At 60.8% G+C, this 25560-nt stretch overlaps 1 protein-coding gene across 1 annotated transcript in view; it reads right to left on the bottom strand.

Moving 5' to 3' along the window:
- Positions 1-21045, bottom strand: part of SND1 (staphylococcal nuclease and tudor domain containing 1) — a 128850-nt gene extending 107805 nt beyond the window's left edge. The window contains exons 1-10 of the mRNA XM_056340290.1: positions 20882-21045; positions 16535-16684; positions 15188-15308; positions 11877-11955; positions 8893-9053; positions 8619-8710; positions 7555-7713; positions 7022-7128; positions 6673-6763; positions 765-878 (exon numbers count right to left, since the gene is read on the bottom strand). Of these exons, the coding sequence (XP_056196265.1) occupies positions 765-878; positions 6673-6763; positions 7022-7128; positions 7555-7713; positions 8619-8710; positions 8893-9053; positions 11877-11955; positions 15188-15308; positions 16535-16684; positions 20882-20956 (1149 nt within the window). The 5' untranslated portion in view covers positions 20957-21045. The remainder of the gene's footprint in view (positions 1-764; positions 879-6672; positions 6764-7021; positions 7129-7554; positions 7714-8618; positions 8711-8892; positions 9054-11876; positions 11956-15187; positions 15309-16534; positions 16685-20881) is intronic.
- Between the last annotated feature and the right edge of the window lie 4515 nt (positions 21046-25560).

Here is a 25560-nt window from a genome sequence, read left to right as displayed (position 1 = left end):
ACCCCAGCCAGCCCCACGGTGGAGGGGAGAGATGCTCGGGGCGGCATAGCCCAGCACCTCGCTGAACAGCACAGCAGGGAGGAGAAGGAAAACTGAAGGATTTCGCACACATCGCATCATCTCCAGCAGCCCTGCAGCAACGGGCAAACATCAGGCTGCAGGGGAAGGGGAGGGCAGAGCTGCTGCTGCGCCGTGTGAGCAGAGGACCAGCCCCAGCCCAAAGCATGCAATTGGCAAAGGACCTAAGGGTGCTGAGCAGCATCTTTGCCACTGCCCCTGTGACCATCCACCGAGGGGCATGAGTTTGCAGAATAGGCCACCCATCTGCCAGCATGCCCCTGAGCGGCGCTGCTGTCCCACCACGGACCACCTGCAGCCCCACGCCCTGGAAATGGGACTCTCCCACCTCCCCAGAGCAGAGAGCTGTGATGGCACCTGCTGTACAGATTGGGAAACTGAGGCAGGGGATGAGGGATGCATCAGTCTCTCTGCAGCCATCAGAGCACAGGCTCAAACCCTCCCCAAGGCTCCTGCATCTCACGAGATGGGGCTCCCCCAAGAAGAAAAAGGGGGTACTTGGTGGGGGGAAGGGGGGTCAGGCCAGATGGAAGAGGAGCCTCATGGGGAGGGGACTCCATCCAGGGACGGCCACAGATGCCAGCGATTGCTGCCCACCAGAGATGTCACACCGGTAGGGCACAGAGCAGAGCACCCACCCAATCTCACCCCACGGTCACCGCCCCACTACACATCCCCATGGTCACCTGCGTGCTGTCCCCCTCCAGCCGGGGGGGTCGGATGCTGGACAGGTGAATGGTTTTGTGGTCCCCAGAGTTGAGCTTCACCACGATGGCATCTGCGTTCAGCACCTGCATCACCTGGGGAGTGAGAGAGGCCAAGGTGAACACCATGCCCACAGGCAGCACCAGCCCCAGAGGTGGGCACCGCCGTGACACTGGCATGCACCCCAACCCACCCGGGCTTCAGCCCCCAGCAGATGGCACAGAGTGAGCAGCTCCAACCCCATCCCCGGTGCCCAGTAGGTCACTGGAGCAAATGCCACTTGCCAGCACATCTGTGGTCCAGCTCTCTGAGCCCCAGAGGGTCCCCAGACAGTGATGCTGCAGCACACCAGCACATTGCCAGCCATGTGCCATCCTGTGCCAGGGCTCAGCCCCGCAGGGTTTCACTTCAGAAACAAAACTAGAGAAGGGACTGGACCACGAGCATCGATTCCAGATGATGGACAAGCACACATAGAGAAGAGAGCACACCCCACAGCAGAGACTCTTCCACTCCACGATCATGCAACAGTGTGTCCTGGCTGGTGGTTCTCCACACATCCATAGAGCAAATTAATTAGAAAAACTGGTGGCAAAGGCAGGCAGGGCTGTGCAGGCAGGCAGAGGACAGCAGGGCTCAGGACACGCTGTTTTAATCTTCTCAGTTTTCATTAAATGCTGCTCTCCAGCACGGATCGAGCAGCAGCAGGCAGAGCAGGACAAGGCACCTGGGTGTATCCTGCTGGCAGGGCATGGACCTTCCCCTGCCTGCTCTCAGCACAAATCCAGTCCCCCCAGGGCAAAAGATTCCCGTTATTGCTCACCCATAACAGGGGAGCAGAGCCCCACGCATCCCTCCCAAGCTGAGCCAGGGCTGAGGGGTAAGTGGAGGGACAAGTGCACAGCCTTGCTCCACTTGCAGCACTTTTTGCCCCAGCAAGCACATCAGTCCCTCAAAATGTGCTTAGCCAAAGGGATAACAGGATTATAGGAATTAAAATTAAAGCAGACATCGAGGACTGCCAGGGCTCCTCTCGGCACAGCAAACCCCCCCAGGGGACATCCCTACCCAGGGACTCAGCTTCTCCTGGGACCCAGAACCTTTGTTTTTCATAGGCAGAAGGGAGCCCAAAGCAGTTTGCATGCTAAGTGGAGTAATCAAATCTCATGCTTCAGGGCATCCTCACTGCTGGGGGGTCAGGATGGGACCCCAGCAGCACACTGGGCATCTATCCCTTCCCTCCCACAGAAGGCTTAGAAAAAGCACGATGTGACAATAAGATGCTGCAGCCAGGGAAGCTGCAGGTCAAATCCGAGGGCAAATCCTGCGCTACATTACACGTCCATCACGCGCACTCCATACTTCCATGTCAGAGCTGCAGGAGTGGCGGTCAGATCTCATTTGTCCTCTGGCAGGAGGCGGCAGCAGGGCAGGCAGCTGCCAGCTCCCAGCACCCCAGCCTCTGGCACAGCCCAAGATACAACTGGCAGCAGGGACTCACCAAACGCGCCTGGCCCTGAGCATCTCCATGCTGGCAGAACTTCCTGGCAGGACCCTTCACCAGGTTGACCTGGCTGCAAGGGGTCTCTGCAGGGGCACGGGATGCTGCAGGATGTGGCCCCTGGGGCACACCCAGTGCCACAGGTCCCAGGCAGGGCAGCAGCAGGAGCCAGGGCAATCCCCAGGTGCCCCTCCCTCCTCGGGTACCCAGTCCCCTCCTCCAGGCAGGAGCCACAGCTCTGGCAGCACCATCCCATGCACAGAAGCAGAAGGTGCTTTGCAGCCCCCACCAGGGACCCCGTGGGCAGGAGGGTGGCACATTGACAACAGCAGCAAAACGGGAGACTCAGCACCCCCTCAGAGGCAGAGTCATTTTTCTTGCTAACAATTTCTCAGCTTGCTGTGGCCAGCTTCCCTTTTTGTATTTATTGTGGCTTCACCTGCCTCAGAAAGGCACTTTGATAAACGGATTGAAAGGATTAATATTTTTTTAAAAAAAATTTCTGCAGCTCCTTCTTGCGGAGCCTGCATGCTCCAGTACTGCCTCCTCCCCAACCCCCTAGGCCGTAGCCCTCACAGCACACCCAGGCTCCTGCAGCCCGGTGCACAGAGCGGACAGCTGGGTGATGGTCCTGTGGGCAGGTGGGCTCCAGCAACCCACCACTGAGCCCCACCAGGCTTGCTGCCATCACCGCTCCCCCGGGAGCAAGAAGGTCACAGCAGTGCCTCGGTCAATACTTTTCCATGCAAGAAGTTTCTTCTGACGGCAAGTGTTGATCCCAACAAGGTTTACGATTTTCCACCCAAGGGCTTTGCCTCAGCAGCTCTCCTGGGTGTTTAGGGGGCCAAGGACTCCCTGCACCTGGGGGCCACAGGGCTATTCCCCCAGCTGCCACTGTGCCCCACCGCTCCCCAGGGCAGCCTATTCCTGCCTGCTGTGCTCCCTGTAATGAGGGCAGCTCGGGCAGCTCGTTAGTTCTCCTGGGAGAAGGTTCACAGCCAGGCTGCTGCACAGGGAGCATCCCCAAAGCCAGGAGCAAGGTCCTGCACCCTGACCTTGCAAGACGAGGATGGTGGTGCTTTGGAAGCTGGTGTCTAGCACCAAGAGAGAGGCCAGTGCTGCTCCCTGACCAGAAAACTGCTTTTTGAAGGGTTTTGGCAGTATCTGGCACTCAGCACAGGAGAAGAGCAGCTTCCAGGCTGGCTCTGGCAGATCCTGCTGAGATCCGAGACGATTTGGCCATGACGAAAGCTCCAAGCATTTTGCAAAGGAGAGGAAAAAAAAAAAAAAATACAGGCACAGCTCATCCACAGCCACCTTCTCCAGCCTGCAAAGCGCTGAGGCCAGTGCATGGCAGGAGGCGATGCACAGCCCCAAAGCGAGCCTGGATGCGGCTGAGGGGCTGCCCAGCGGCTCCACTCCCCCTTCCCAGCACGAGGGGGCTGATCCTGCCCCCCAGCAGGGAGACGGGATGACGCAGCCTCTCACAGCCCTCCAAGCCCCACGTACAAAGCTGTATTATAAACAACTTTTGGCAGAGGATAGCTCTCAGTGTAATGTATTCAACTCTAAGCAGCGCTGTCCCAAATCCCTGGGTGCTCTAAGACAAGCTGACGTAGGGAATTCAGGAAAAAGCATCCAGCCTCTTCACATTTCCATTCCACTACTTTTCTTCTTGCCGCTCACAAGCATCAAATCCACAATCAAGGCCAAGCCTTAATGTTTCCCTGAACCAACCCCTCTGCTCAAAGCACCGGCAGCTGACCGCGACGGCAGCGGGATCCAAAATTAGCTGGAGCTAATTTGCCACGGTTGCTCAACGGTGCAAAGACAGGTTGGGATCTTCCTCCTCCTCTCCCTGCCACCGCCTGCCTGCCCCCCCCCCCCCCCAGCAGCTCCTACGTCAGCTCTGCTGCTGCAAACGAGCACCTCGGCGTTGTGCCGAGCACGGAGGCGGCTTCAGTGCCAGAGCGGCCGCTGCCCGCACCCAGACCCCTCCGCAGGGCGCTAGGAGGATGGATGGGGGCTCACGGTGCCCCTCAGGGAGCCCGAGCACGTGCCCAGCTCTGGCACCGCGAGGCGTGCGGGCATTTGTCCTGATTTTCCCTGTCACTTACAATTCCCAGGAAGGGAAAAAGACCAAAAACTGACACTGCAAAACTGACAGTGCCCCGGGGGGGCTTTGGCTGACAGCTCCCTAAACGCTGATTTGCACAGGCCTGCATAAAGAGCCGGTTTTAACTGAAGGCGGAGAAACTCTGTGTCTCCTCCCCATGAAGCGGGACAGCACCGTGGTGTTCACTGTGTTTGGGGGCTCTTACTGCAGAGCCAAGGCAGCCAAACAGCACTGGAGCAGACCCCAGGCTGCAGCGACCCGGGAGACTGAGTGCTCCCCCGCTGGGGGGGACTCAGCAGAGCAAGGGGCTGTGCCCAGGACCAGGGACCATCCTGCACACCGGGCCCCAGGAACCTAAGTGGGATGCGGCCTGTACATTGGGGTCCCCTCTGCTCCATGACACCAGGGGTGGATTCCCACTGCTCCCGGGGTGACGGCTGTCCTATGGCAATGCCCAGCACCAGGGCTAGAGATGCCGCTGAGCCCCAAACCCCCAGCAGACACCATTGCAGGGCTTGGGATGAGAGACCTGCCTGCCGCTGGTGGCAGCTCTCCACCAGCGTCCCAGCCCGCACACAAGCTATTCAACAACATAACGGGCATTTTTGAAATGCCAGGAGCATCCACCCGCCCCCTCCACCAGCCCTCCGCAAGCTGCTGAGCAAAGCGTGACTAACGGCCCCCGTGCCGGCTCCTGGCACAGGCTCCGGCGGCAGCTCCTGCCAGTGGCAGGGTGGCACTTCCGAGCACGCCAGCGCCTTCGCACGGCTGTCCCGGTGCCCGCAGCAGCCTTTGCCCAGGTGTTATTTCTCACCACAGTAGCAGCATCTTGGGTAGGGACCAAACGTGGTCCTTCTCCCCAGGGACAGGCTCACACTTCTGGGCTTCTCGGACACCCTGTGGGCTGGGCACTCAGGCTCCATTCATATGCCACTCGAAGAGGAAAAGCCCAGAAAACCCTTCACCGCCTGGGGAAGCTGGTGGGATGTTTTGGGGGACCCCTGCTAACACTGCTATCAGCCATATCTGAGCTGACCAGCAGGCGTTTGCAGAGAAGGGAGTAATCTCAGAGTTAAGGCATGAGCCAGTGCCTGCCCAGGCTCATCCCAGAGAACAGGAGCTGCTGTGTAGATCCTGGTGACAGCACCGCACGCCGAGATAATCCAGCTGGTTGCACTGCACAGCTGAGACTGGACTGGCCAGCCGCAAGAGCTCCTGCTCTGCCCTGCCTGGCAGCTCTGGAGCTGGCCCAGCCCCAGGCTCTGCTGTCCTGCAGCGTCAGGGCAGCTGGCAGCCCCCTCAAGGCAGGGAAGGAGCAGCCCCCCCGGAGCAGCCAGGCTTTCCCCCATGCCTGCAAAGCAGGGGTGTCCAAGCATGACCCCAGCAGGGATGAAGCAGCTGGAAGGATGCTCCAGGGCAGGCTCAAACCCGAGCACAGGGGGAAGCACAGGGGTTAAGCTGACTTTCTAAGAAATCTGGTTGTTGCACATTTCTCAGGATTTCCACCAGAACAGAAGCCCCCTTGGCTACAGCTGCTGCGCTGGGCGAGCCAGCAGCGCCACCTAGCGGGCTGCTACCCCCGGCTCCTCCACAGCGGTGCCCGGACCCTGCCGCAGCCCACTGCCCCAGCCAGCCCTGCCCAGGCGAGATGCCCCTCCGCAGGGATGCCCACCTGGGACAGGGGCACCAGGTCAGCCCCACACAGCTTCCCTCACATCCTCCTTTCTCCACCGGCTGTGCACTCTGAACCAGGCCAGTGCAGGGGTAGGCACGGTTTCTGTGTGCCAGGAACACTGGCACTGTGGCACTGGGGCATCCCTGGAGCTGCTCTCATGCACGGGGCTAGCAAGGCCCTGGAGCCTGCAGCCAGGGGCTCTGCCCACGGAGCCCCACAGTTCCACACCAGCAGCCCCCGGGATCTGACACCGCACTGGAAACGTAAGCATTAGAGGGAAGCAAGTCTCTGCCGAGCCCAAACAGCCTTTGGCAGGCAGGGCGAGAGCATCTCCGTGACACCATCAGCCAGAGTGAAGCCCCAGGGCACCCACCAGCCCATCCCCATGAACCGTGGCCCCTTCCCCTCCCCTCTGCTTTGTTTCCCCTCTTCCCATCCCAGGCCTGCCCAAGATCCCAGCGTGCACTGGACAGTCCATGGCAGGGATGTAGCTCAAGCACAACCCTCTGGGGTCTGTCCAAGCACCCACCACCAGGCACCCTGCCCCAGCACAGGCAGAGCCTACCTGCCCCGTCCCCTGCCCTGCCACCCACTCACCTTAGCAACAAACTGCTTGTCCTTCTGATCCAAGTTTGCCGTGGGGGCCACATAGTCCCTCCAGATCCTCAACTTGCGCTCTTTGGCGAACCTGGCAGGAGGGGGTGACAGACATGATGCCCAGGCTGGCATCCCCAGAAGGGACGACTGTGCCATATGCTAAATTGTCCCACAAAACCCTGGCAGAGACAGTGGGGCTGGCGCAAGCTTGCAAGGGAAGATCACACCTACCTCCCACCCAGGAGAGCAGTGGGGGTACCCCACATGTAGATGGGGAGAGGGGGCTGGAGTCACCCCAGGCACCCTACAGGTGCAGCTCAGAGCACAAGCACCCCAGCACCAGACTCACCTTTCAGCTGCACGCAGCTTGTCAGCGCCACGGGTGTAGACAGCGATGGACCAGTCCACACAGCGGGCAAAGCCCTCCTTCAGCAAGAGCTCGGTGATGTTCCCGTTCTGCAGGGAAGGGGAGGAGGCACACGCTCAGCGGCAGGGGATGCAGCATCAGCATCTACCCCTGTGTCCCCAAGGAGAGCTGGCATATCCCTGCCCCGCTGTGAGGTGGGGCTCACTTTCCCCACTCAGCCCCTTAGATGTCACAGGTCCTCAGAGAGCCCTGCAAGGTCTGGCCACCACACTTGGTGCCCCCAGGGCTACTGGTGACCTCCTCAGCAATACCCACTGCTCCTTGCGGGCTGCTCAGATGGACCATGGTCTCCCACATCCACAACTAAAGAGCCCACAACTCCCAGCTGCCCTGAGCTGCCACCAGAGGCACCAGGACCTTGTGACCACCTTGAGCATCTCCAGCAAGCGATGATCAACCGTCTGCCAGCCCACTGGGACCCTCTCCCACCCCTTGTCACTGTCAGTCCCACTTGCCGGGTGCAGGATGGTGCCCAGGATGTTCTGGTTGTGGCAGCTCTCCAGGACGATCTGTACGTCCCTCTGCAGCAGCCGTGACTCTGTGAAGAACTTCGCTTCGGCTGCAAACGGCTCAGGGACTTCAGGGGCATCCGCCTCCCGCTTGAATGTGGGGCACTGCGGCAGAGGGGGAACAGTCAGGGCACGGGCTGGCACCTAAAGCCTCAGCAAGGGGGTGGGAACCTCCCTGGGGAGGGAGGGAGGCTGCATGCAGCCCCTGTGCTCCAGCTGTAGCTTCTGGGAGACAGGCCGGGGGGCTGCGCGCTGGGGTCTGCACACCGATGCTTTTGTGCCACATTTCACTGACACAGCCCTTTAACCGCCCTGACAAACACCACTGGGATCAAACCAGGACACGGGGACCACCTCCCAGCATAAATGCACCCAGGGTGCATCCACGCTGCATCAGACAGGCAAGGAGGGAAGGGGGGAAGGCTCTGGTGCTTCAGCAACAGCAGCATGAGAGGGAGCGGAGGCAGGCAGGGATGCTCTGCCCCAGACACCCCAGGAGCCCCCAGCCCTTGGCATCAGCCTCCTGGCACAGCGGGGGAGCCGAGCTCTCTGGTCCACGCACCAGTGGTCACCTCGATGCCAGCAAAGCACGGACGGCCGCTGACCCAGCGACCAGGAGATCCCTGCAGGGTGTCCGACAGCACAAAGCTCAGGCTGCCGACAGACCTGGCAGCACAGAGCTGGTACCTGCCTAACCTAAACCTGCTCCCATCCCCGCAGTGACACCCCGCACTGGCACACACACAACTATGAACGGCAAGCAGCTTGTTACGGGAAGGTGCGTGCAGGACGACACAGCAGGCAACGATGCAGCTGTATCCCGGCCTCCATCCCTCCCTGCCCCGGCCTCGTGAGCCTGGCAGCTGGGGCAGCAGGCAGGTACCGGTGCAGCCCCTGCACCAGTGCTAGAAGGCTCAGAGGAGGATGCACAACGAACGATAGCACAAATTCAGGAGGGAACTTGCTGCAAAGAGGACTGATGAGCATGCCTGCCAGGGGCCAAGCCTCACCTTGATCCCCGAGAGCATGACGGTGACCAGGTAGTAATCAGGGAGGAGGAGGGCTCTCACCACGCTACCATCCCGGACGTGCTCTATGATGGCTGCAGAGCAAAAGCAGAGAGGTTGGTCCTGCAGAGGAGGGGCTCATTGGGAGCCACAGAGGGTGCCGGGTACAGCACCCTGCAGGCAGCCAGCTCCCAAGGCCACAGGTGGACAGCAGAGGATGGAGGGCAGGGGCGACCCCGGCACCCGGCAGTGAAGGCCAGAGTTGGTGCCAGCTTACCATTGACTGGCTTCTGGTGCATGGAGTCCACGAAGTGTCGGGGGTTTTCGATTGTATACTTGAGATCTCTGATAGTGTGGGAGCCTGTCCCCTCACTCCACATCCCCTTCTTGGCACTCTTGGCCTGCTCTTCCAGCTCCGCCAGCCTGCTCTGCTCGGGGCTGCAAGGACAGGATGAGATGGGGGTGAGGCTGGGCTCCGGGCACAAAGGACGCTGCTGGTTCCTGCATGTTTTATCACCAGGAACGTCCATCTTCAGGCACTTTTCTGGATGCTTTAGTGATTTAATCACTTACATTTAGAAAAGGTACCGCCTGGGTGAGCTGGTGAGCAATGCTTTGTACCGCTGACAGCAACAACCAGTAAATCAAACTAAGTTTCTCCAGCACCACAGCACAGAAGCTGCACCATCGATGTCCGAATACCCCCTGCTAGAAGCACCGCCTCTGATAGCATGGGCTAAACCTCCCAAGACAACCCTCTGAGGCTGCTTTTGTGCCCCACGATAGAAAGGCAGCCTCAGGGAGACAGGGACCCAGCACGGCAAGAGCATGCTTTGGGAGAAGAGGAATGACAAACCCAGGTACACGGCTCATGTGCCATACCAAACCACAGCTGTCCCCAGTCCTGCAGGCACAGGTGGCTGCCAAAGGCAGAGTGCAGCAACAGCTGCTTCCCAGTGCTGGCGGCCAGCCCTGCTGTGCACGGTCCTAACTCAAACAAATTTGGTGATATTTTCATAGCATTCTTCAGCTTCAGGCAGAGCTGCAACCTGATGAATCTCAGATTCACTGCAGAAGCACTCTACTCAAGTAGCTGATAAGCGAGGGGCTGAGAGTCACCTCATGCACCCATTAATTAACATACCCTTTGAATTAGGAGAGCAAATGCGGAGCAGCAACACGCTCCTGGCGACATTTAACTGCAGGAAGCTCAGTCCTGTGCTAACTGTGCTGCTGCATCAGCCCCGTCACACTGGTGATGGAGCTCATGGCAGCAGCATCGCCCAGCCTCAGAGGCTGCATGTCCTGTTCCTGCACTGTCACCATGGGGGTCAGGGTGACCGGCCCCACCAGGCATGCTGCCCGCTGGGTGCACTTGCAGGAGGAAGTTGAAGGAGCAAAGCAGCAGAACCCCAGGAGCTCAAAGCCGCCAGAAGGTCCCAATGGGACTGCCCAAGTCACCCCAGCACAAGTAGCGGACAACAGCACCCAACCTGCACCCCAATTTCCTTCCCTCTGGCACAACAGGCCAGTCCAGAAGCACCTGAAAGTCCCAGGCAGCAAATACACAGGGGACTTCAGCCACCTCTCTGGCTGGAGCAAGGGGGTCCCCACACAGTAGGAGTGGGGCGGCTCTGCTCTCCTCAGCTGCGCTGCCACACGACCGTCCTCCCACGGGGTCAGTGGTGTGGCCACAGCCAATGCAAGCCTGCAGTGAAGCCAGGCGAGGGGGCTTTCCTGGGGAAGGCTGGCTGGAAAGCAGAGATGAGCACAGAGGAACCAAGTCAGGGCTGAGGTCCTGCCTGGCTCATCACCCTGTTTTCCAGGTGCCTGGGGAAGCACCAGCCCCGGCGGGCTAAGGGCCATCCCTATGGCCGTGCAGGCACAGCTTCCTTCGGTGGTCACAGCTGCACAGCCACGAGCAGTGGCAGCCAACACAGCCTGGCTGCTCACAACCAGCCTTGCGTGGGCTCACGGTCCCCCTTTGGCACAAGTCACAGCAGGGTCCCAGGGGGACATTTCCAACAGGAAGCAAGAGAAAGTCAGTGCAAAAACCCCATCAGACTGGCAGGCGGAGGCTTTCCTCCTTCGCTCCACCTCTGCAGCTCAAAAGGCAAGTGGGAGGCACAGAACCAGGACAGGGCAATGACAGCCAGCTCTGGCTGAACCCCCTTCATCCTACAAACACTGCTGGTCCTCGCCAGGCTCCACCACCAGTGCTGCACACACTCCCCCACCAGATTCTCATCTCCAGCCCCAACAGCCCCACAGGCTGGTGGCTTCTGCAGCCCCTCCAGCACAGCTGCAGCAGCTTTTGTGCCTCTCTCTGGCATCACTGCCCCGCAGTGGTCCCCAACCATGCTAAAGCAGAGCCGCTAAACTCTGCCAGCAGCACCCAGAGCCCATCAGCATGCTTCCCAAGGGCATGGGACAGGGACTGCGTCCCCAGGCAGGCAGCAAGCAGGATCCACCAGCACTCAAGGCTTCAGCCCTGGCAAGCCTGGGTATAAAACAACCCATCCATGCTCTTGGCAATGCTCGCTCTGTTTACTCATCATACCTGTTTACAGGCTGCATTACCAAAAACGCCGGGTGGAAAGCATCCAAGTGCGCCAGGAACAGTTTTAGGAAGAAACACAGCGAGCTTCCAGCCCAGCAGGCATAGGGATGGAAATAGCGTACCACCGGTATTTATAGCAGCACCACAGAAACAACTCACACCCCTGGGACAGGATACTCAGCGCCTGGGGCCATACACAGCTGATGCCAGGCTTTTCCCTTACTCTGGGATGCAACGGGGCCAGGGCAAAGCACTGGCATCACCTCCAGTGGCATCAGCACAGGCATCACACCACCCAGATGTAGGACAAGGGGCAGGAACACCACACCACCACCTCTCTAGCGTGAATGAAAACACCTCAGCTCTATGCCAGGCATCATCTTCCAGCAACCAAGAGCTTCAGAAGTTTTTCTACTCTGCAACCCAGGGCCACAGCTCTGGTACTTCAGCATCCAAGGCAAGACGACACCAGGCTCTCATACCCCAGCCCCTCACCAGCCCAAAGAAAACAGGGTCACTGTGCTGGGACACCGACACCTGTGAAGCCCAGGCACCACAGAGAGATGAGAAGCAGGGGCTGGTACCCGGCCCAAGCCAAGGAACCCAACAGCTCTGTGCCCAGGTAAATAACTGCAGAGAATCAGTGCGGATGCACAGCATGGGCTCACCGGGGCAGCACAGGAATGCAGCCACATACGTACTTGTTGGCTCGGATCCCTTCCCGGCGGGAGGCCAGCCCTTCAGCCACGAGGGACTCAGCAATGTTCTCGCCGCTTGTGTCTGTGGAGAGAGGAGTCAGTAAGACAAGCCATCAGCACGCAGACCTCTGTTCTGGAAAGCATTCCCAGAACAATTCCAGCTAACAAATGCCAGAGCAACCCGGGAACAAAATGCTCCCGTCACTAGCCCAGCGTCCCTGCAGCATGCAGCCTTCGTGATGCATTGAGTGGAGCAGTCCAGGGCTGTCCTGGGGACACCCTTTCCCGCAGACCAGGGCAAAGCAAGTGGGAAGGTGGCGCATTGCTCTGATGCACTACTGGGCTGCAAGGCTTGGCATCACCCAGGACCACCTCCGTGGGAAGGGGACATCCTCAGGTCCCCAATGAGGCAGGCAATGCCCTCCCAGCACCAAAGGGGCTCTCTGGATTTCCAACAAAGGTTGTGCTGCCAGTATGGCCTGTGACAGGTCCCTCTGCACAAGACATCCTTCCTCTGCAAAAACATGGAGGTTTCCACAGTTACCAGAAGCCAGAGTCCCTGGGAAGGTGGGGGACAAATGCCATGGTCTGGGGTATCCTGGGCCAGGGAGAGCAGATAAAGAGGAAGATTTGGGCAAAATCTTCCAGCTGCCCATGCAGAAGGGAGGGAGCAGAGTTGTACAGCCCTAAGCAGCAGTGTGAGGTGGCCAGGGAGGGGTTCCAGCCAGTGCCCCCTTCCACAGCACCTCCGCTCCAGCTTGGCTACCACCAGCAAGCAATGACAAGCCCCTACCCCTCCCAAAGCCCCTACCCTTCCAAAGCCCCCACTCCTCCAAAGCCCAGAGCCGCAGACAGTTACTGCATCGCTGCCAGGGAAGGTGTCGCAACGTTTCCGCATTAATAGTATTTAAACCTTGACAAACTTCATCAGGAAACATTTTATGCTTCGTTTCTCACCTCCGCGATGTGACAGCCTGGGATTTAAGAATAAGGACGACACCTACGCAGGAGGCACAGCATAAGAGCCCTTAACGTGGCAGACAACAAGGCTGCAGATGACTGAAAGGGAGCACTTCACTGATCGCAGTGTTGCAGAACAACAAAACCCCTTTCAAGGTCGATTTGTTGTACAATGCACTGTCAGGACCTGCCATGCTTCCTGCTAAAGGACAGCTCATGGGGAAAGCAGCAAGGAGCAGCTACTCTCTGAGGAGGGGATCACCATCCCAAAGGGCTTCCCAGACCCCCAGCCGATGAGCAAACTGGAAGCTCAGGAATGAGCACAGAGGCAGCTTTGATACCTAGTTACTCGCAGTCTCAGGGGACAGGTTCATCATGGCAGCACGTAGGGTTCTGCTCCCGTTTTTCACAGTCTGGGGACCGTGGGGGTCTCACGGTTCCACACTGGAGGGGGACCCCCACAGGGACATAGGAGGTGCTGGCTGGAGTGCACCAGGATGCAGCAGCAATGGGAATCTAGCCCTGGGTTGTCCTTGCAGCGGCGATGATGTGCAGGTGGAAAGGGGGTCTAAGCAGGGCTACTGCCCACCCTGGCCACATCCAGTTGAGTCAGAAAACCTCTGAGGAGAGAGCTTCAGCCTCCCCAGGGAGCTGCATGGCCACCAACGCACCTGCTGAGCCTCTGCAGCAGGGAGCCAGGAGCCAGCAGCGATGCTGGGCTCTCTCGCCATGCAGTGGAGCTGACGGTTGGCAATCCTCATCTTGCCCAGCCAGAGGCACTGGCAACTCCTGCCACAGACCCAGAGGGAGCCTCTCCCTGCACATTACGGGCCAGCTCCTTTATCCCTGTGCCTCCATGCAAACCCCCCTTGCTCTGTTCACGCCATGCTGCCTCAGGACAAGCCCTGTCTGTGGCGGTGAGCAAGTCCCAGCCGTTTGCTCTTCGAACCAAGCTCCTGCTTGCACCACAGGAAAAGCTCCGAGTGCCATAGTGATGCCAGGGGACATAACTGGAGACAAAGATGCCTCACGACACCTGCTCAGCCTCTCCAGCCCAGCCCTGCACAGCCAAGCCACAAGCAGCAGAGTCTGCAGGGACATGGGGCCGAGAGCACCTGAGCTCCCAGTCTGTACTGGAGCTACCCCAGAGGATGCACACCCAAAATTCAGTAGCCCCTGAGCTCCTTTACAGCCCTTTGCACAAGCCTGGTCCTCCCTTCCTTCCCCAACTGCAACGAGTTACCCCGCTGAGCCTCTCATGGGAGAGGAGGCTTCCAGGGCACCAGGGATGAGACTGACCTGTACCCTGGTCGTATCCCAAATATCCCACTTGTGGAGCTGTCCCGGCTCCACACTGAGCACAGAGGTATGTGGTTCACTCTGTGCATCTCTTGCCCCTGTGCTGAGCTGGTACATCCATCTACCCCGGTAACCCTGAGCCCAGTGGCACTAGAGGACAAGCTGGGTCCTGGTGAGCACCTGCTTCCCAGGAGCCCACCCACGCTGAGCAGATCTCATCCTCCTTCTTGAACATTGAGGGCTTGAGATATCCAACCATGAGCTAAGCCCAGCAGAGCAGCGCGGTCCAGAAGCCAGCAGCAGGACACTGTAACCTCTCAACCACTTGCTCTCACCATTACTCTCACCAGACCAAGCAATGGCTGGGGCTAACCACAGGGAGCAAGAGCCCAAAAACTCATCCACCAGCACAGCTGGAACCAAATTTGGCCAGGGTCATTGGCAGAGAGGACATGGCACCTGGCAGAGTACAGTCCGGTGTCATGCTCACTGTGAGAGGGGACTTAACCAGAGCCTAAGCCCACCTGTGCCAGCGCCGAAAGGGCCACCCTGCCCCAAGCTGCTCCAGGCCAGGGGCAGCACAGGCTGCAGGCATCGCACAGCGTTTGGGCTGAGTGGCTGGGCCAGGCTTTGCTCCCAGCCCTCCGCCGCATCCTCAGGAGCCACAAAGCTGGTTCCTTTTGAGAGATTCCAATCAGCCAGAGATGAGCAAGAGATTTATGACGCCAAAAAGAATGGCATGGGGAAACCTGAGGGAACTCACATAACGCCATGGCTTGTGTCCACATGCTGCAGTGCATCAACCAGAGGCAGCAAGCACAGTCACGCTCTGGCTCTGCACAGCCCCACAGGCAGCCGGGACCACTACCGGGCATCTCTCCCCTCCCAAAGCTGGAGCTCCACTGAAAAGCAGGCATGCATCCTCCTGCTGCCAACACCGCATCCCAGCCCACCCACTTGGGCTAGCTCCGGCTGCAAGCACTGCACACACCGCAAACCTCACTGCATCCTCCCCACCAGCCCTTCAGGTGCCCAAGGGACCCCTTTGTGCTCACCTTTCCCCAAGTACACCATCCCGTACTCCCGGCCCTGCGGTGTCTTGTACTCCACGGTAAAGCAGACCTCCTTCCCGATCAGCTTCTTCCGCAGGAACTCACGAGCTGGGAACCCCCAGGGCTGGAGGGAAAGAAGTCGAGGTGAGTCAATGGGTCAAATGCAGCTGGGGAAGCCCAGAGCCTCCCCACCCCGGGGGCTCACACTCCCCTCCACATGTGCTGCATTAGCCCAGGGCTGTGCTAGAGGCTATTTGCAGCCCATGAGCTTGCAGAGGAATAAACCCTGCTACTCCGCATGGGAAGTACCTCCACTTTTCCCCTCTGTCCCCCGCCAAAAAGAGGTCACTGTTGGTTTTCCAGCTGGCCTCACAGTCCCCAGGTGCAGCCAGACCCAGCCAGCCAAGCCCAGGAAAGCTCCTGGGGCAGAGGGAGCAGGGCTGGAGCTGCAGCAACGTCGGGGGGCTGGCCCAGCCCCAGCTCTCAGGGACAGGGCAGGGGCTCCCCCGGCTCCTACCCAAGGCTGCATGGGTGCCCGTGGTGAAGCAGCAAAGCAGGACCAGCCGTGCCGGGCGGGGAGGAACAGGCTCCTGCATCCCCCCAGCACCTCCCTGCACCACAGCAGGAATGCACTGGAGCCCTGGCGAGCTCAGCCCCGCTCCACCGCAGCAGGTGGGTGGGAACACGGTCCGGAGGAGAGAACATGACGTGCTCATAAACAATTAGCAAACCTGACAGGCATAATTTTTTAAAAGACTGACATTTAAAGGCTGAAGCAGTGTTTAGAAGACAAACTCCCCAAGGAGAGCAATTAGCTGCCAGCGCTCTGCACCACCCCCGGGGCTGGGAGGATGGGTGGCCGGGGCTGTGCTCCCTCTGACACAAACCCATTGCTCCCAATCACTGTGCCCTGCGTGCCGGTACCGGCAGACCTGTCTGCACCCCATCTGCCAAAGCAGCACCCCCACAGCACGCCTGCTGGGCATGTGTGCAACCATTGCAGTGTGAGGAAAGAGAAGTCTGCCCCAAAATCCACACTGAGGGGCTGGAACATGGAAAGGATCTCTCAAAAGGATGACTGAAGGGACTGTTTCATCCCGTAACCCACAGCCACAGCAGCCACGTGTCCCCGCGCTGGGCAGAGGGGCAGCATTGGCGAGGAAGGAGCTGCCTGCACCTCATGGGATGGCAGCAGCAGGTCTGAGAAAGGGCAATGCCGCTTGTGATGGCAGAGCCAAGGGTGCTGTGGTCTGCAGAGCTGGGCCAGCAGTCCGGAGGGCCCCCACCCAGCTCAGTCCACAACCCCCATGGCAGGAGAACTGCGTGACACCGCTCATGGGAGGCACCCACCTCGTCCGGGGTGTCCTTGGCATCCGGCTGGCCTGCAGCAGCACGGCGGGCAAGGTTCCCGGCACGGATGTTGCTGAGGTTGATCTGGCGCTCAGGCGGCGGCCCGCCTCGGGGCTGCCCACGGACGATGATAGCACAGCCCGACAGCACCTGTGGGGAGGCAGAGGGGTTACAGGGGGTACCCTAGCCCCAGCAGCCGGGAGGCTGGGGAGGCAAGAGGTGATGAAGCTCAGCGTGCAGGCATCTGAAGCTGTGTGGACAGGCAGGCTTCCAGGGACGGGTCCTGCCCCAGGCAGGGTATGGGAAGCTCAGCACTGCAGGGCACGATTTCTCATGGGCCTGGCAGAGGCAGGAGCTGCCCCAAGTTTCCTGCTTGGAGATGCAGGATGGAACCAAGCTCTGCACCCTGCACTTTCCCAGTGGTAACCATCAAACGTCCCATCCCTTCCTTCAGAGCACAGCACAACTGAACACAGGGTGATCCCAGTGTGGCGGGTAACACAAGGGACTTGGCAGATCAGGATTTTACTCCCTGTGCTGACCTGTCAGATGAGCCCAGCTGGGCCATCTCCCCCTGCTGCTTTGGCTGCTGAGGACTCAGAGCCAGGAGCACAGCTACACTGGGCAGTCCTGTCCCATCCCATCGCACCCACCTCCCAGGGCCCTGGCAGCCCCATCGCTCCCCACTGCCACAGGGGGACCCCCACATTTAGGAGGGCACCATGCCCACAGCACCCCAAGGGCTCCGCACAGCTTCTGGCACAGCACAGAAGGATGCAGGCAGGGAAAAGCTGGCACTGGCACTGCCCTGGGGCAGCCTCAGGGGGAATGTGCCTACAGCCAGCCGGCCAAGAGGGACACAGCTCTCAGCATGAAGGCTTTAACCACCTGAGCTGCTTGGCACAGCTTCGGCAAGGCTTACAAGAGTGCTGAGCAAGGACCATGCTCCAAGTGGATGCTTACACCTACTGTGATGCTAAGACCTTTACTGGCAGGCACCTGCGATGGGCTGGCCACACCCTGCGCCTGGCTGGCAACCTCAGCCAAGTGACTTCATTGAGGTCAGACAAATAAACCCATGTGGAAAAAACTGCTGGGAGAATCCCCCAAAAATGACAGACCACCAAATCGGATCTCTCCTCCTTGGACCTGACAATTACAGGAACTGATATCACCCCGCTCTGCAAAAACCCCAAGGTTTCTCAACAGCTCCATTCCTGTACAAGACCCCAAGCCACCCACGACATCAGCAGGGCCAGCTCCAGCCACCAAGCCAGGGTCCCAGCCAGGCAGAGAGAGGGTGGCGGGGATCACCCTGTTCCCATCAGATACCGGCTCCCTGCACGCAGGATCAACACTGCTGAGGCGCTCGCAGAAAACCGCCAAGTTGGATTTCAGCATGTGCCCTGGCTTGCTGCCCACCTGAAATCCCTAGGGATGCTCGCAGCACATCCCAAAGCCAGAGGACTCGCACCCCGGCACAGCAGCCAGCCTGGCTCAGCGCCAGGGACACCAGCTCGCACAGAGCCTCACGAAAATGAGCCACATCATGCCAACCCCAAGGGCCCGGCTGCACCATGGCATAAGCTTGCTGCCCTATGCTGTGCTGCACGCCCGGGCCCACGGCAGAGACCAGCACGCTATGCAAGCTACTGGGAATCGAGCTTCAAATGAAGCCCAAGCTGCACACAGAGCGATCCCCCAGCAAAGGCTCAGCACTCGATACTTAAGGACTTAAGAGGTTTCATCACTGTAATTAACCTTAATCTTTAATTTATAGGGCATGGGGAAACAAGTCAGATGCTGTAACTGTTTTATCCAATTACCAATACAAACCCTGGATCTGGGGACAGGTTTGTTGGTGAAGCTGCTCTGGGCTCCATGGGTGTGTACAGTGCTTTGGGGTGGGCATGCCACCCCCAGCTCCAGAGCACCCTGTGCCACTGTCCCTGCCCACAGAGCAGCCGCAATGCCTGCCTGCCACTCACACCACGTGGTCATCAGGCTCCCCAGTTGGGGAACTGCTCCAGATGAAGCTTCTGGCCAGGCTTCAGCAGTGATGGGACCAGGAGACCACCCCAGCACCCAGGTTTCACCCTCCCCAAAGGCAGCAGCCCTGGGTCCCACCTGCCAGCCCAAGCCACGCTCTTCCTTGCTGGCAAAATTCAGCCCGGGCACCCCATCAGCAGTGCCCCATGCTCCAGCCCAAGAAAGCTGAGCTTAAGCCAGGCTTAAACCCAGCTGCAAGAACTGTCGTTAGCGCAGGCTGAGCTGACAGCATGATGGACATGCCCAGGCCAAGGCATGGCACAGGGACGTGGGTTGGATGGACCCAGCTCCTGCTGCAGAGGCATGCCCCGGGCACAGGAGGGGACAGGGGACAGCACCGGGGTCCTGCTGGCACAGGGAGCTACAGCTGTGGGGCACAAAGGGTTAACAACCCTCGCAGGAACGGGAAGGAAGGTGGTGAGAAGGGAAGGCAGAGTCCCAAAGCGCTGGCCAGGACCCAGCCCTCTCCGGTTTTACCTGGAGACTCACCAACCCAGGCTCCCCGCTGTGGCTCCCCCAGCTCCTCAAGTCCCCCAGAAGGAAGGAGCCCCCACGGGACAGAGCCTCAGCTGGGCTCCCAGTGCCTCTTCCAGCTGGGGGGGGGGGGGGGGGGGGGGTGCAGCTGCAGAGCCCCCGACGTCCATCACATCCCTGCTCCTGCTCTTCAACCCTGCAGGAGGATGAGCCCCCTCCCCACTCCTGAACTCTGCAGTCCCAATGCCCAACCAAAAGGTGGGAAAAAAAAACCCAAACCACCAAAAAAATCCCCAAACCCCACCCCAAAACCTCCAAGTTCAAAAAGTTGTGAACCGCAGCAGAGCCTGTGGACGGCACCGCTCCAGCTGGCCCTGGCAGCTCCTGGCTCCGTGGCAGCACCATGAAACAGAGCGGTGCCCGCAGACAGCCAGGGCACCCTACCTCTCCGGGGTGTCCCCTGGGCACTGACTTTGAGCTAGTTGCCCTGGAAAGGGAAGGGTGCCCTGGGGCAGCAGCTGGGGTGCCCAGCTGCCCAGGCAAGGCACAGGGCACCAGGGCAGCGTGTGGCCCCCTCAGGGAGCCCGTGCCCACCACACACGGCTGCCTCTCAGCCAGCCCCCACAGCCATCCTGCCCAAAAACCACGGGCACATCCACATCCCCTTGGAGGGAGCCAGGCCAGGACGAGCAGCCAGGTGAAGTTTTTCCTGAGCATCCCAAAAACTTGCCTTTCGGGCACGAGGTGGCACAAGGCAGCGGGAATGTCTACCCCATGCCATCGGTGAGCTAAAGCACAGGGAAAGCAGCGTCCCCAAAGCTGCCCCTGCTGTGCAGCGAGCCCCGGGGGGACGTGACACCCCCAGCAAGGTCTGCTCCAGATGCACTGCCAGCACCATCGGCCACCTCCCGACCAGTCGGTGTCCGGGCACAAGGACTTGGGGGGTTGGGGACGCGGGAGGTAACGGAGCGGAGAGGGCACCGGGAAGGGAGGCAGGGACCAGGATGCGGTGCCAGGGCCCGATCCCAGCGGCAGCTGCCGGAGCCCCGACCTTTGCTCTGCAGGTCCCGGCTGTCGGCACATGCGGGGACCCAGCGCGGAGGGGCTAGAGGACCCCAACCCCCGCGGGGACACAGCCGGCAAGGGAGGGGGGGCGGCACGTGGAGCCCCCCGAGGGGCGTCCCCGAGGCGGGGTGTCACGGGGCCACCGCCCGAACCGAGGAACCCCGAATTTCCTCGGGGCTGCAGGGCTTTCAGGGCTGACAGCAGAGCAGGACCACCAGCCCCCCCGGGGAACGGGCGGGGAGACCCGAAAGCCCTTTCCGCGGCCACGGCCACCCCCGGGCCCGGCACAGGCTGGGGGCCCCAGGCGCACCCCCGTCAGCACCACGAGTCTGGGGGCGCAGGGCCGGGAGCCGCGGCAGCGCGGAGCAGGGCCCGGCAGCACCGGAAGGCGCGGGGCGCCGCGGCCCGGGGCAGAGCACGAGGTTTGGGGAGGGGAAGCGTGAGGCGGAGGGGGGGGGGGGGCGGGCGGGCACCAGAGGGGGCTGCATGGGGATGTCCTGGTCCCTGGGAAGGGAGGCGGGGAGCGGAGGGGGGCCCGGAGAGGGCTGCGGGAGGCGCGGGGGCCCCGGGCACCGGAGAGGGCTGCGGGAGGCGCGGGGGCCCCGGGCACCGGAGAGGGCTGCGGGAGGCGCGGGGGCCCCGGGCACCGGAGAGGGCTGCAACCCCGGGCCGGGCCGGCGGGCGTACGAGGCGGCGGGCGGAGCGGCGCGGAGCCCCGGGAGGCCCGCGGAGGGCGGCGGGCGGGCAGACAGCCCTTACCATCTTGACGATGCCGCGCTGGACGGTGAGGGGCGGCGCGGAGCCGCCCTGCCCGGGGGCGGCCGCGGAGGCCATAGCGGGGCGGGGGCGGCAGCCGGGGCGAGCGCGGACGGAGCGGCCGGGGCCCGGGGCGAGCGCGGAAGGGATTCTCGGGGCGGGACGGAGGGGGGCGGGGCCTGGGGGGCGGGGCCTCCGTTCGACCACGCCCACCTCCCGGCCGACGGCCAACGGGAGGCTGACCCCGCCGCTCGCTCCGCCCCACCCCGCCGCCGCTCGGCCAATGGAGACGCGCGGCTCCGCAGCACCGGCCCGAGAGGCCGCCGCGGGGGTGACGTCACGGGAGGCACCGCCCCTCGGACCTCCCCCGCCCCGCCGAGGGGGGCGGGACTTCCGGGGCACGCGGCGCCAGGGACACGTCGGCAAAGGGCTGCCCGGGCTCCCACGTGGCCTCCCGCCGCGCCGGGGGCCGGGCTGGGCCAAGGCACCACCCCTCCCCCTCGCGTCACTGCCTGCCCGCCGGCGGCACCGGCCGGGAGGTTGGGGAGGGGCTCGGGGGGCGGCCCCGCGGCAAGGCGGGGGAGATGTTCGTCGATGGGGTCCCCCAGTACGGCCCCGCGGGGGGCGCAGGGAACGCGGGTCACCCGGCGCAGCCCCGCGGGGGCTGGGGGTTGCCCAGCACAGGCCCACGGGGCGGGGGGGGGTGTCGGGAAAGGGGGGGTACCCCAGCACAGCCCCACGGGGGAGGGGGGGTCATGGAAGGAGTTCCCCAGCACCGCCCCGGGGGGTGGGGGTCAGGGGAGTGGGGTCCCCGTGCTGGCTTCCCCTCACCTTCCCCATCAGCAGCTCCATCTCCCCCGGTGTCCCCACCGGCTCCCCCAGCACCAGCGGCCACGCTCGGGGAGGGTGCAGAGCCACAGAGCCCCCTGGTGCCTCCGCCCTGTGCCCGGGCAGGATCACGGCACTGGGGCCGGCAGCTCCTGCCACCTCCGACGAGCAGTTTTGGCGAAAACGTGGAGAACAGGGATACACCCCCCGGGCCACTTTCAGGGTGAGCTGCCCGGGAGCATGGTGGCTTGCACCCACCCTGCACCCCATCCCCAAAGCCACCCCCGCACCCAGCAGGCGCCCAGACCCTGCCAGGAGGCAGCAGCATCGTGGCCAGTGGCACCCTGTCCCACGAGGTGGCCTGGGGCAGCGCCACTGCACGGCGAGGGCCATCTGCCCCATGGCCTCAACCACCCGAGGTCATCCATCGCCATCGAGGTCATCCATCGCCATCGTGTCCTGGCAGCGGGGACTTGCAGTCCAGATGTGGCTCTGGGATGCCCTCCCGCTGGGGACGCTGGCATGGTGTGGCCACCCTTCTTGCAGGTGGGGCTTTGGGTACAGACCTCACATCTCTGGGTGACCCCAAAACCCCTCATCCAGAGCAGAGGGTCCCAGGGAGTTGCCTGCAGCCTTAGCAAGTGACCATCCTGGTGGTTAGCGCAGGGACCAGCACTCTGCCCCGCCTGGAGGAGCCATGTGGAGATGCGCCTGGTGCTTACCTGGCTGGAGACACCATCCGTGGCCATGCCATCCCCCAGTGGCAGCTCTGCCCCCGGCGTGCCAGTCGCAGGGTTCGGTGACTGCCCCATGACATGCCCCTCACCGTGGTGCCAGGGCACGGTGCAGGGCAGCGCTGGCTTATCGCACCCTGCTGCAGCCGCCGCTCAGCTCGGCGCTCGCCTCTGCCAGTTCGGGAATTGCCAGCCCGGTAATGAGTCGTGTCATTTGTGGGTGGTGGAAAATTATTATCCTCTTTTTGAGTGGTCACGTAGGTAATCCTGACAATTGCATCTCTCTGCAATCCCTGCTCCCGGGAACAGGAACAGAGCAGCACTGGCTCCTCTCATCGGGCTGCTGGGAGCAGCTGCAGCCATTGCTGCCACTGTGACCATGGTCCCCTGTCCCACGGGGCAGCTGAACCCTGTGGCACTGGGCACCGAAGTCCCCTGAGCCCATGCTCCCAGCCCGGTCCTGCCTTGGGACCAGGGGTGCCCGGGCACGTGGTCCCATATGGCACAGAGACTGCTGCCAGGGTGGCACGGCTGCCACAGTGGGGGGGAGGGCAGCAGGGTCTGCCGGTCCTGGTATACCCCGCAACAGCCCAACACCCCCCAGGGGAAGCGGGCACACCAAATGCTTCGGGGCTCTGCAGGGGGGGCTGGCAGGGGTCAGGGCTGTGCCACCCCGCTGGTATCTTCTACCTCTTCAGGCCATATGTCACAACCTTAATGTTAATAATATTCTTTCCATGCAGGGTTTGTTTCCTGCGCGTGAAGCCTGGCAGCAGCACAGCCTTCAGCCCCTCTGCTGGGGTGTCCCTGGGGTCCCACTCCCAGGGTCTCGCCCTGACACCACGCTGCCCTTGCTGAAGTTTCCCACCCTGGATCAGGCCAGTCTGGGAGGGATCCTCCTCCCGTCTCGCTCCCCACCTGCTGCAGCCCTCCGCCACTTTTCATTTTCTTGCTTCAGCTTGTATTATGATAATTTTTTTTCACCACTTTTCCTTTTCAGTACTTTGCACTGATGAATCCCTGAGCGCCAGGGTGAGAGCTTGTGCGCAAAGGGCAGAAAATCGTGTCCTCTGCCCAAAATCCTGGGAAAACTGCTCCGTTACCCTGATTTACAGCATTTCTGGGGCCACTCCTCACTCACCCTGCTGCTGTCCCAGCTTGCAGATGCATCCCACCGGGCTAGACAAAGGGGCACCAGCTCCTGCTCTGGAGGGGGCATCTTCAAGCCCCAGGATTGCCTTTTTTAGACAGAATATTTTAATAATCATTTTTTTGATCAAAAAGAAAGTTAAAATGTAGGTGGAAACGCATAGATAAAGTAGGTTTTCTTGGTTGGCTGACTCATCTGGGCTTTTAGCTTTCACGTGTGCTTTCTGGAGGAGAAAAGAAAGGATTTTTTCCAGAGGAACAGTCACCTGCTACAGAGACAAAGCCCAGAAAGATACATAACAGCATTGGACATGTAGAAAGGAGCTACGAAGAGGAGAGAAAAGCTCCTCTCCATGCTGGGGGGATCACTCTGGGGTAACCAAATTGATCCCACTCTGCCACAGCACCCAGCTTTGGTACCGTGGTGGGATTTGAGGACTGGTCCATTGCCGCTGCAGGGTCTCCCACCACCACCAGCACTCAGCCTGGGTGGAAACTGGGGTCTTCAGGGAGGGACCTGCCTTCATCACTCCTGCCCAGCCACCCCACCAACTGCTGCAGCTGTGTGAGACCCCTGCACCGCACCAATGCCCTGGCCACAGCGCTGTCACCATGTCCTCCAGGTGCCAGAGAAGCACCTGGGCTTTATTTCAATACATGGCCCATAAATATTTTGTGTCAGGCTCTGACATTTCAATACAACATGGAGTGATGCATTTTGCAAGTAATTGGGGTGGAGGCAGCGTGGCTGAGGGGTGTCCGAGCCCCATGGTGGCAGTGCCAGCTGGGTGCCAGCACAGCAGTTCTGCACCACAGGTGCCAGAGCAGGGTTGGCCGGTGTGCAGGGGCACAAGACTGCGGGAAGGGGCTGCTCGTTGTCCCCAGGCTCCCACATGGAAACCCCAGCTGAGCCCCTCCAGGGAGCCCCAGCAGCGCACAGGCTGGGTGCATCACTGTGACACCAGGTGCCAGAAGGGACCTGGCTGGGGACTGTGCAGCCACGCAGGGGTAGGGGCATGGCTGGGGGCTGTGTGGCCACGCACAGGTGGGCATGAGGTGTGAGGTCCCTGAGGAGCCCCAGGGTTTTCCAGCCTCCTAGGCAACAATGGTGGTCTGAAATGCATCCCTGCGATGCAGGATGAGGCTTGCAGGCACATCCCTGGCTCTAGTATAGAATCATTTAGGTTGGAAAAGACCTTTAAGATCACCATGTTCAACTGTTAACACACCACTGCCAAGCCCACCACTAAACCACATCCCTAAGAACCACATCTATGCATTTTTTTAAACACTTCCAGGCAAAGGCTGCTCTGCTGCTTGTTAAATGGGGTCTCCCTCTGCCCCAGCCATGGAAGTGACTCTCATCTGGGGTGAGGAGGGACAAAACCAGTAACTGGGTGTCGGAGCGCCTTAATGACATGGTCTCCTCTTGACAGGGATGGTAATTCTCAAGTACACTCCGAAGCCTGTTATCTCAAGCATTAATATGCCCAGCACAGGCTCACGACAGCAGTAATGATGTCCTGCTGCTTTGCTTGCTTGAACAGGCAGCAGGCAGTCTGCATGGGACGAGGGCTCTGCCGCTCCACCTCCCTCTCCCACCAGTGATAGCCCAGGAGCGAAGCTGCTTGCTGAATGCTGGATAAAATCCCAGGCACGAGCAACAGCCATTCACTAGTGAGTGAACATCTTGCTGTTAAAAATCTTGTAATCATTGGATTCCCTGTTCTGCTCCCTCTGTGTCCCTGCTCCTGTGCAGTGCTGATGGTACTGTTAATGACTGTGAGCTCTGCTTGCAGAGAGCTTGTCCCCTGTGTCCTCCCAGCAACTCGTCCCTTGTTCCTGTGGGGTCCCTTTTACTATCCCTTGTCCCTTCCCAGCCACACGCTCTGAGCCCCCAAACGCCAGCACATCTCCGTTTCCTCACTGTGAGCCCAGGTACCTCATGCCAGCACAGACCTCCTGGTGCAG

The sequence above is a fragment of the Falco biarmicus genome, chromosome 5 (assembly GCF_023638135.1).
Source record: "Falco biarmicus isolate bFalBia1 chromosome 5, bFalBia1.pri, whole genome shotgun sequence".
Lineage (NCBI taxonomy): Eukaryota > Metazoa > Chordata > Aves > Falconiformes > Falconidae > Falco > Falco biarmicus.
This window is presented reverse-complemented; position numbering and strand designations above follow the sequence as displayed.